The sequence below is a fragment of the Cnephaeus nilssonii genome (assembly GCF_951640355.1).
Source record: "Cnephaeus nilssonii genome assembly, chromosome: 6".
Taxonomy (NCBI): Eukaryota; Metazoa; Chordata; class Mammalia; order Chiroptera; family Vespertilionidae; genus Cnephaeus; species Cnephaeus nilssonii.
The window spans coordinates 62,542,197-62,553,840 of NC_137077.1; the positions used below are offsets into that span (position 1 = coordinate 62,542,197).

At 36.2% G+C, this 11,644-nt stretch overlaps 1 protein-coding gene across 1 annotated transcript in view; it reads left to right on the forward strand.

Annotated features, from left to right (window-relative positions):
• CAND1 (cullin associated and neddylation dissociated 1) overlaps positions 1 to 11,307 on the forward strand; it is a 54,246-nt gene extending 42,939 nt beyond the window's left edge. Inside the window, exons 9-15 of the mRNA XM_079775385.1 lie at positions 1,350 to 1,491; positions 1,839 to 3,332; positions 4,842 to 4,937; positions 7,786 to 7,955; positions 8,040 to 8,204; positions 9,896 to 10,003; positions 10,746 to 11,307. Of these exons, the coding sequence (XP_079631511.1) occupies positions 1,350 to 1,491; positions 1,839 to 3,332; positions 4,842 to 4,937; positions 7,786 to 7,955; positions 8,040 to 8,204; positions 9,896 to 10,003; positions 10,746 to 10,970 (2,400 nt within the window). The 3' untranslated portion in view covers positions 10,971 to 11,307. The remainder of the gene's footprint in view (positions 1 to 1,349; positions 1,492 to 1,838; positions 3,333 to 4,841; positions 4,938 to 7,785; positions 7,956 to 8,039; positions 8,205 to 9,895; positions 10,004 to 10,745) is intronic.
• Positions 11,308 to 11,644: the final 337 nt, after the last annotated feature.

The window sequence follows — 11,644 nt, forward strand, 5'->3', positions numbered from 1 at the left end:
TAATTTAGCTGTGTGATCTTGGAGAGATTATTTATTCTTCTTTGAAATATATTTTTATTGATTTCAGAGAGGAAGGGAAAGGGAGAGAAACATCATTGATGAGAAAGAATCATTTATTGGCTGCCTCCTGCATGGGGATCAAACCTGCAACTTGGGCATGTGCCCTGACTGGGAATTGAACCGAGACCTCCTGGTTCATAGGTCGACACTCAACCACTGAGCCACGCTGGCCAGGCTAGATTATTTATTCATTTTATTAAACCTCACTTTTTTCATTTGTAATAAGGGTTTACTTAGAACTGTCTGCCTAAGGTAGTGATAGAAGAAATGATCTATGTAGACATTTAATGTAGTGCCTTATACATAGTACTTGTAAATAGCAGCTCTTATGGTTAATAAAATACACATTTTCACTTTAGGTCATCTTTTCTAAGATCCTAAACACTACAGCTATATAGCTCCCATTTGGTATGTGGTAGGCATTTTCCTATCATATGTGTAATCCCTGTTGCAGCCCAATGGGATGCATATTTGTCCATTTTTATAGATTCTAAAACATGTGAGCCAAATTAAACAACTAAACCAGAGAATGGGATATATATACCATATCTATCTTGTTTTTAAGTAGTACAAATTTAAAAGTTTTGTGGACATTGAAGATTAATTATAGAAATAAGATAAAGTATATGGATGACATGAGTAATTGAATAAGTGTATAGAAATTAGGTAAAAACACAGGAAATTCTGATTATGCTGTGATGAATTAGGTGTTTTCTTTTGTCTGTAGTTCTCAGATCATTGCTTGATATGATATGTGGCTGTATCCAGGCATTCATAAGATTTATTAGTAAATATCCTATTTAGGTTTTACTACCAGAACATTAGGATAGAAAATTTAGAAGCTTACATTTTTGAATCATGCCCCTGTTTCTTGTTTGATATGAGGTTGATTTCATTGTAATCGCAAACTAAAAGCAAAAAAGAGGACTCGTTTAATGGTTTCTTTTCCATAATTTGTCTTTTTTTCTTTTCATGCTTTTCTGTGTTATTCATGTTAAAAAAATTTATAAATTATGCTCTGAATATTTTGGTTGAAATTTTTGTTATTTGGTTAGATTTATATTTAGTCTTGTGTATTTCTCTATCAGTATCAAGCAAATACAGTTACAAGAGAACAGAATTGATGCAGCAAAGTTTATATTTAATAGTCTTGTTAGCAGTTAGAGGAATTAGGAATTTAACAAAAAAAGGTAAGTTCTTCCCATTCTCTTCATCCCCTGTAATTTGTGTTAATTGTACTGAAGAAATACCAGTAGCTGAAACAGCTAATGAATGTGTGATAATTACAGGTTCCCAACATAGTTAAAGCTCTGCACAAACAGATGAAAGAAAAAAGTGTGAAGACGCGACAGTGCTGTTTTAACATGTTAACTGAACTGGTAAATGTGTTACCTGGGGCCCTAACACAGCACATTCCTGTTCTTGTGCCAGGTATGAAAAAAAGAGTAAATCACTTTTGGAATTTAATATAGACTTTATTAAGACCTAGATAAGCTTGAATGAGTCCTTCAAAAGGATAATTTGTGACAACTTGATTTGTACATAGACCTAAGCTTTGTTATAGAACCATCTAGAACACCTAAAGTTAGAAATTTGCAAGTAAAAAGTTAAATCTTATCCTTAAACTTTTTGGCTCTGACATCATAGATTGTGGAATTTCTACTACTTTAGTGATAATGTGATGAAGTAGAAACTAGCAATATTTTAGGGGTTAGTTTTTAAATTTTTTTCTTGAAACTATACATAAAAATTATTGGATTTTTTTATTGTCTTTTTAGGAATCATTTTCTCATTGAATGACAAATCAAGCTCATCAAATTTGAAGATTGATGCTTTGTCGTGTCTATACGTAATCCTCTGTAACCACTCTCCTCAAGTCTTCCATCCTCATGTTCAGGCTTTGGTTCCTCCAGTGGTGGCTTGTGTTGGAGACCCATTTTACAAGATTACATCTGAAGCACTTCTTGTTACTCAACAGCTTGTCAAAGTAATTCGCCCCTTAGATCAACCTTCCTCGTTTGACGCAACTCCTTACATCAAAGATCTATTTACCTGTACCATTAAGAGATTAAAAGCAGCTGATATTGATCAGGAAGTCAAGGAAAGGGCTATTTCCTGTATGGGACAAATTATTTGCAACCTTGGAGACAATTTGGGTTCTGACTTGCCTAATACACTTCAGATTTTCTTGGAGAGACTAAAGAATGAAATTACCCGGCTAACTACAGTGAAGGCGTTGACACTGATTGCTGGGTCACCTTTGAAGATAGATTTGAGGCCTGTCCTGGGAGAAGGGGTTCCTATCCTTGCTTCATTTCTCAGGAAAAACCAGAGAGCTTTGAAACTGGGGACTCTTTCTGCCCTAGATATTCTAATTAAAAACTATAGCGACAGCTTGACAACTGCCATGATTGATGCAGTTCTAGATGAGCTCCCACCTCTTATCAGTGAAAGTGATATGCATGTTTCACAGATGGCTATCAGTTTTCTTACCACACTGGCAAAAGTGTATCCGTCCTCCCTTTCAAAGATAAGTGAATCCATTCTCAATGAACTTATTGGACTTGTGAGATCACCCTTATTGCAGGGGGGCGCTCTTAGCGCCATGCTGGACTTTTTCCAAGCTCTGGTTGTCACTGGAACAAATAATCTAGGATATATGGATTTGTTGCGCATGCTGACGGGTCCAGTTTATTCTCAGAGCACAGCTCTTACTCACAAGCAGTCCTATTATTCTATTGCCAAATGTGTAGCTGCCCTTACTCGAGCATGTCCTAAAGAAGGACCAGCTGTAGTAGGTCAGTTTATTCAAGATGTTAAGAACTCAAGGTCTACAGATTCTATTCGTCTTTTAGCTCTACTTTCTCTTGGAGAAGTTGGGCATCATATTGACTTAAGTGGGCAACTGGAACTAAAATCTGTAATATTAGAAGCCTTCTCGTCTCCTAGTGAAGAAGTCAAATCAGCTGCATCTTATGCATTAGGCAGCATTAGTGTGGGCAACCTTCCTGAATATCTACCATTTGTCTTACAAGAAATAACCAGTCAACCCAAAAGGCAGTATCTTCTGCTTCATTCCTTGAAGGAAATTATTAGCTCTGCATCAGTGGTGGGCCTTAAACCATATGTTGAAAACATCTGGGCCTTATTGCTAAAGCACTGTGAGTGTGCAGAAGAAGGAACCAGAAATGTTGTTGCTGAATGTCTAGGCAAACTCACTCTAATTGATCCAGAAACTCTCCTTCCACGTCTTAAAGGGTACTTGATATCAGGTGAGTACCCAGGTTTTCTTATTTATTTTTTTTTATTGATCTCAGAGAGAGAAGAAAGAGATACATTGATTGGTTGCCTCCTACATGCCCCTGACTAGGGATGGAACCTGCAACCTGGGTATGTGCCCTTGATCGGGAATGGAACCTTCACCTTCTGGTATACAGGACGATGCTATGATCAACTGAGCCACACCAGCCAGGGCCCTAGGTTTCCTTTATCTTAAAAAATTTTTATTATTAGCAGTTGGTTGCCTTAAAGGGTGCCTAATGCATAATTTAAAATGTTTCTATATCTTGTTACATATAGAACCCATTGCCTTATGTTATAATATGGAGCCATATTTGAATAACTTCTTGTTTAAAAGGATAAAGAGAGTGTAATTAGATAATGGTTAAATAAGTGTGTTCTAATTTTCATTATATTCTAATGTTACTCTTGTTTTAAAATGTGGCAAAGACAGGTGTCTCTTGAATTAATATATCCTGAGGAACTTGCTAGTAATAATTATAATACTAAAATTGGTACACTTAACTTTAGTTCAATGAAAGATGCTAGAAGAATTTCCAAATTTAGTAGTGTAAATCCCTTTGAATGAAGTAGAAGGTAATAATAGCCATTTATTCCTAGAAGTTGCTTCCTTTTAAAATGAAAAAACTTGAAGATATTATAAGGTATTTATAGATTTAATCAATTCCCTTTTGTGAGGGCTAGATCCTCCACTGCTACTCTCCTAGGACTCCTCCTCCTCGAAGATATTGTTTATTTAGAAATATAATAGAACTATTATATTCTATTGGGGCCAGCGCCAGTAGCGGGTGCGAGTGGGGCTGACGGCGCCGAGCGATCGGGACTGGCACTGGGTGCCAGCAGCGGGTGCGAGCGGCGACTCCCGCACCTGCAGCGGGTGCAAGCGGGGCTGTCACCAGCAGTGGGTGTGAGTGACAGCTGCTGGCCCTGATCGCCCCTCAGGAGCAGAGGGAGGTGGAGAAGCTCTGAGGGGCAATCGGGGCCGGCAGCCTCTGCTCACACCCGCTTACGGCACCAAGTGATTGGGGCCGGTACCAGGTGCCGGCAGCAGGTGTGAGCACCAGGCAGGACCTTGGCACACGGGAGCAAAGAATTTTCAGTAACCACCAGAGGCTCGTCCTGATGACAGCGACTGGCAGCCTGCCTTGGTCTGGTGTCCCCACTCATCTGCTTCACCATCCTGCCATGGCCGATGCCCACCATGGTCCGTGCGCACTCCCTGGTGGTCAGTGCACATCATAGAGACTGGTTGTTCGGTTGTTTTGCTGTTTAGTCTATTTGCATATTAGGGTTTTATATAGATTATGTTTCATAAGTAATGCTCATCTGTTAGTATTCTGATAGCAATACCCTCTCTGGCCAAAGAGAATTTAAAAAAATTGAAAACACTAGTGTTATTTGAAGTGGTTTGAAAATGATAAACATGTCCATGGATTTTAGTAGACTTACCTACCAATAGACTGAAATTTATTTTTAATTAGGCTCATCATATGCCCGAAGCTCAGTGGTTACAGCTGTGAAATTTACTATTTCTGATCATCCACAACCTATTGATCCACTATTAAAGAACTGCATAGGTAAGTGGAAACAAAGATAAACATACTGATTGATTAACTATTTAGTAGTTAATTGTCAAAAAAACAAATCATTTCAATAACTAAGAATTTCACCAAGGAACCTAAAATGCTTTTAAGGGGCTGGTTATTGTTTCATTAGAAAGATGTTGCTAATGTATGATCTTATATACTTATATTCTGTCACCCCTTAGTTTGAAATTGTTACCAGATAATTTTGTAAATAACTGAAATTAGTAAATACACACTAAAATGTCTTTAGAGTCAACTATACATTTGATAATCATATTCTGGGGATGGCCTAAAATAACTAGTGGGGAATATTTTATCTTTCTAAATAGTCCTGAAATTTCCTCCCAGAAAAATGAATCTTAACCTGAGCTGTTAGGGCCCAAATTTTCTGTTATTACGCGTAACCCTTCAATTCCTGAGGGGATTGTTGAAACTTCTATATGTAACAACCTAAGAATAAAGAAGATAATTACCAGAAGAACTAAAAGGAGATACTCCAGAATGACTAGGGCTCTCTATTTCTGTGAAGACAAGAATTAGCTTTGAGGACTTTTTACATGATGTCATAACTTCCCTTGTTTTTTTCATCATCAGTTTTCCTAGAGTTGGTAGTAGTAGCTAAAAGCCCTGAGAACTCACTTTTATGCTTTCTTGAGGACACAAGAACAGAAATAGAAGTAGAGAGGATAGAAGGACATGGGAAAGAAGCTTCCCATTGTCAGGTTATTCTACAGTGAACCAGAAAGGGGGAAAACAATTTAAAAGAACTACAGAAAGGAATTACTAATTCAGAGTAAAGAGGACCCAGGGATAAATGGGTGCTATTGCTGGAACCTAGAAATAATTCAAAGAAATTTTCTATCCAAAAATTCTTGCCTTTGTATCCCCTCATCCTTTTTTTTTTTTTTTCCCCTCTTTGGTATATTTATTTACATTTGATACTGTATAAGCTAGGACAAAGAAAAAGACCTGTGCCACATCCCTAGAGACATCTTTCCAGGTTGACAACAGTCAGTGTTCAACATTGGTGTAGTTATTCAATCAGGTGATTATTGTTCTAATTGAATTATGGTTGAGTTCAGTATTATTTGTGATTATATGAACATCCTACAAACACCTAGGAAGCTTTTTAGAAACTGAAATTCCTAGACCAGAGTTGAGAACCACGCATCCTAGTCCATGTCACCATTTGTCCATAATAATAGCAATGTTTTATTTAGATGCTTTACTGAATGCATTTTCATTCCAATTTAGTATTCTAATTTAATGTCTTAGTAACTCTAAACCAACAGGATGAAGAGGTTTAGTATGGTACATTTAAATTCTTTTTTAACCCAAGCTATCTCCTAAGTTTTTGTAATCAGAACTTTCCTGGATAGTCAACATTGAGTTCACCGATCTGTGGTGTCTGAAGTATTTCTTTCCTCCCATTTTTTTAAATTGCTGTTGTGATACGTTTAAGTCTTCTGGCACTTCTCTTTTTCCTTGTGAATTCTAAAAGATTGCTGATGATAGGGTTATTACATAATGATAGCTCCATGTGTGAATACGAGGTGCATATTAGACACTGTATTCAATAATATACATGGTATTTTTTCTGCTCAGTAGAACTAAAGTGTTTATAATTCTCATTTTATAAACTGGGAAACCGAGACTCCTGCCTAAAGTAAATTGCCAGAAGTCATACAATTGACAAATGAAGTGGTTTGAATCATCATCTATATGACTCCAAAGATTTTTGCACTATAATTTCTCCCCCACATTTGTTAGAAAACCAGATGTATATCTGTTTTAAAGTGCCTTAGTCGCGTTAGCTTTTTATCCTGTTGGGTTTCAGTTTCCTCCTTTTGTATTCTTACCTTTTACCAATTGATATATTTCTCATTAAAGATACATATAAAAATAGGACTTTTGGAGGCACATTTCTCTTTGTCATCTGATAGATTGTGTACTTGTTAACAGTATTCCATCTTTTTAAAATATATATATTTTTTTTTTTATTGATTTTTTTTTTACAGAGAGGAAGGGTAAGGGATAGAGAGTTAGAAACATCAATGAGAGAGAAACATCGATCAGCTGCCTCCTGCATACCCCCTACTGGGGATGTGCCCGAAACCAAGGTACACGCCCTTGACCAAAATCGAACCTGGGACCCTTCAGTCTGCAGGCCGATGCTCTATCTGCTGAGCCAAACTGGTTTGGGCAGTATTCCATCTTTATCAAGCAATGGATATGTCCTCACCTTGTTTATCTTATTTTGAACTCAGTTTTTAAAATTCTGTTTAGGTTGTTTTTAGTGTAGTAATTAATTTTGAACTCTAAGGACAGTCATTCAAGTTATTAGATTCTGTGTCTTGTGCAGAGCTCCACCACTTCTCTTTGCAACCTACCTTTTTATAAATTATCTATAAAGTAATTAAGGAATGTTCTGAACTCTCACCATGTAGCCTCTGTATCAGTGGTCTCCAATCTTTCGGACCTCACGGACCAGGAGTGGTCCATGAACAGCTGGTTGGTGACCGCTGCTTCAAAGGTTTCCTTAAACCAGCTGTCACCAACCTTTGGACCTCACGGACCGCCGGTTGATGACCACTGCTCTGTATTATAGGTGCTTGAGAGTAGATTATCAGTTAAATCCACTCACATTGAGATATGATGGTTTACCTGCTGCCAAAAGAAACTAGATAGTTCACTTAGTATTTCATCATGTTATTTCCTAACCCTAATTGAAGAAATAACAATACCAACCACAATAAACTATCAGTTTAGAAAAAGGTATCACATATATTTTCTTTTAAGCTTATCTTAATTGTATGTTGCTTCTCTTATAATTTCTCAGGTGATTTCCTAAAAACGTTGGAAGACCCAGATTTGAATGTAAGAAGAGTAGCCTTGGTCACATTCAATTCAGCGGCACATAATAAGCCATCTTTAATAAGGGATCTTCTAGACACTGTTCTTCCACATCTTTACAATGAAACAAAAGTTAGAAAGGAGCTTATAAGAGAGGTAAGCTAGTTTGTTCAATTACACTTTCTCTAAGATTATCTTTTTCTTTTAAGTATATGCATATACTCTTTTGTATTTCAACAGGTAGAAATGGGTCCATTTAAGCATACAGTTGATGACGGCCTGGATATTAGAAAAGCAGCTTTTGAGTGTATGTACACACTTCTAGACAGTTGTCTTGATAGACTAGATATCTTTGAATTTCTAAATCATGTTGAAGATGGTTTGAAGGACCATTACGATATTAAGGTAAGATGTTTGCCTGTTTTTAGAATGTTTTAGAAGACTAACTACAGTGACTTTTACCCTTGTAATTTACTTTTGTCTATTAAGTGAGAAAAATTGTTTGCTTGTCAATGAACTATAATATGCAAAAGTACTAGTGGTATAATTGTAACATTAGTTGACATACAGAAAAAATCTGGAAACCTTTTCATTGAAGGAAGAGGTCAACTCTTAGTGGATGGGAAATTCCAAGAAATTCTGTGCAGCTTGCTTATTAGCACATAGTCCCTAGGTGCTTTCTCTCCAAAGAGAACAGACAGGTTTTGTTGTTCAAAGTATACCTGTGATCTGTTTGGCATGTGTTAAAAGTGTGCTGCAGTTACTACCCATGGAGGGTATTTTGCCGTTTTACAAGATAACCATATTATTTACCTGAATGAGGGATTTTTGTTTTCCAGTCTAATATATGGGATTAATATCAAGTATTTTTTAAAGGATAACATGCAAGAACTATTTTCAGATAGTTTCATTCTCTAAACAATCTATGTAGAAGCAACTAGAAGAGAAATCATACCACTTTTTAGGTTTAGAGAATGAACTTCATTTAAACTGTTCTTTGTTTTCCTATTTGATCATGTTCATTTAAAATGTAAATATTAAAGGGTAAATTGAAAAATAGTAAGTGCATTGTCTCTCTTTTTTTTTTTCTTCTTTTTTTTCCGTTCATGGCCTTTGGTCAAGCAAGCAAAAGTAGTAGTTGAGCAGTTATGCAGCCAGACTCAGAACTCCAACATTTTTGTTTCCATTTGTGGTAGTAACCTGACCCCTCCCAGGTCCATTAAAAAGATCCTCCTCCCAGATCCATTAAAAAGAGCCCCCAAGGGCGTAATAGGATCTTCCTGTTGAAATCTACAGTTTATAGTCAATAGAAAAATGGTTATGGGTTACCAGGCTTTCTGTGGGTTAATCTGAATAACCAGTTTGTTTTTTGTTTTTAAAGGAAAATCTGCTAAGATAGTAGAAACTAAAAAAACCTTTCTCCTGGTTCAGTTACTTTCTTAATGCTTTCCATTTTGGTGCACGTGAGCTTTTTTTAAAATATATATATATATATATATATATATATATATATATATATATATATATATATATATATATATATTTTATTGATTTTTTACAGAGAGGAAGGGAGAGGGAGAGAGAGTTAGAAACATTGATGAAAGAGAAACATCAATCAGCTGCCTCCTGCACACCCCCTACTGGGGGTGTGCCCGCAACCAAGGTACATGCCCTTGACTGGAATTGAACCTGGGACCCTTGAGTCCGCAGGCCAATGCTCGATCCACTGAGCCAAACCAATTAGGGCTGCACGTGAGCTTTTTAAAAATTCTAAATCTATGGCCCTATCCTAACAGGTTAAGTAAAAATCTCTGGTAATGGGGCAAAGTTCCCCAGTTCTAATGTGTGGCCAAGATTGAGAACCACTTTTCTAGTTCTTACACTAGGACCACATTACCAGGTATAAGTGAGGTCTCAGTAGTACTTGTAACTGAAATTACCTCAGGTAAGGTTAAAACTTTTTGAGACAGATTACATGAAAATGAAACTTCATGGTGCATGCTGGTCATTTTCCTTTTAAAAGCTTTGTTAGAATTTGGAATTGTCTTTAGAAAAATAACAAGAGGTCACATTTTGTCTTTCTTTATTCATAATAGATGCTAACATTTTTAATGTTGGTGAGACTCTCCACCCTTTGCCCAAGTGCAGTACTGCAGAGGTTGGACCGGCTTGTAGAGCCATTACGTGCCACATGTACAACTAAGGTAATCATTGGTAGACATCAACTTAGGGTGTATTTGGTGTATTCAAGATTTCTAGTTGTCCTAATTTAACCATGCTAGCACCATATGTAGCAGGTTTTAAAAGTTAACCTATTGAATGTGGATACTTTAGAATACTTAGCACTTATTTAATGCTATTCTTTAAAGTTTTTATTTTTATAATAACAATTTGATACATATTTTGAAGTATTGATATAGGATAAAGTGAGATTGTTCCACGAGAAAGGAAGTGTTTAATTCTGGTGGAGGTGGGATGGTAATCATAGAAGACTTCAGATGAACATGATTGCATTTAAAATGGACCTTAAAACGTCAGAAATATGTTTAGATTCAGAAGGTGAAACAGGGCTTTCCATATAAAATTAACTATATGAATTAAGGCACAGAGATGTTTAGTACATGATGTGTCTGAAGAATAATGAATAAATAGGGTGTCTAGAGGGGTAGTTTCTTGGTGGAGGCCAAAGTAGGACTTGCTAAGCAGATAAAGCTCAGGTTTTCTCTCTTTCAACCATGGTTCAGGATTTTGTTTACTCACTTAAAAGGAGACAAGCTACTGCTAAAAAGAAATTTAAAAACAACCATGCTTAAAATACAACATGACTTTTGGACCTATGAAAGAGCAGCTTTGCTTTATTTACCAGAAATTTCTAGGTGCTTAAATTTTGTTTGTATGATAGTTTGTCTTTTATAGCATATAATATAAATTTACTCAATGTTACAGGTAAAGGCAAACTCAGTAAAGCAGGAGTTTGAAAAGCAAGATGAACTAAAGCGATCTGCCATGAGAGCAGTAGCAGCACTGCTGACCATTCCAGAAGCAGAGAAGAGTCCACTGATGAGTGAATTCCAGTCGCAGATCAGTTCCAACCCTGAGCTGGCAGCCATTTTTGAAAGTATCCAAAAAGATTCATCCTCCACTAACTTGGAATCAATGGACACTAGTTAGATGTTTGTTCAACATGAGGACCATGATATTGACCTTATGATGCACTGAATCGACAGGTTAATCATAAGACATGGAAAGAGAAGTATCTAAAAGCTTCAAAATGTTCCACTTTTTTTTCCTTCACGGAGACAGTTTGGCTTTCTTCCATTTTTGTTTTTGTAACATTTATTTCAGAAATATGTATTTCCATAACCCAGAGGTTGTAAAACCACTAGTGTTTTAGTGGTTAGGGCAACATTTAAAATGGAAACTAAGAGTTAGGATTTATGGAATATGGAGATAGGGTCCAGGATCTACTTGCCCTGTAATGTTTAGGATTAAAATGTTAAAATTTTGTGACCATGAATTTCTTTCTTTTATAAATTTCTCATATTTAAAAATCAAAAATTCTGCAAGACAAAAACCATGTTTCTTTTCCTTATATAACTTTTTGTTTCAGCAACATAAATTGACTTTTAGCTGGCAGAGAAGAATATCTGTAAGATTTGTTACATTTTGGAGGATTTGGCAATTTAAAAAAGATAAGATATCATTTTTTTTTAAAGTATAGGGATTAGCAATATCCCTGTTGCGCACACTATTTTTGCATGAGCAAGTTTACAAATATGTATTGTCTGTAAAGCAGCATGTGCAGATTATTCATAATACAAAAGTTAAAACAAGTATTGTATTAG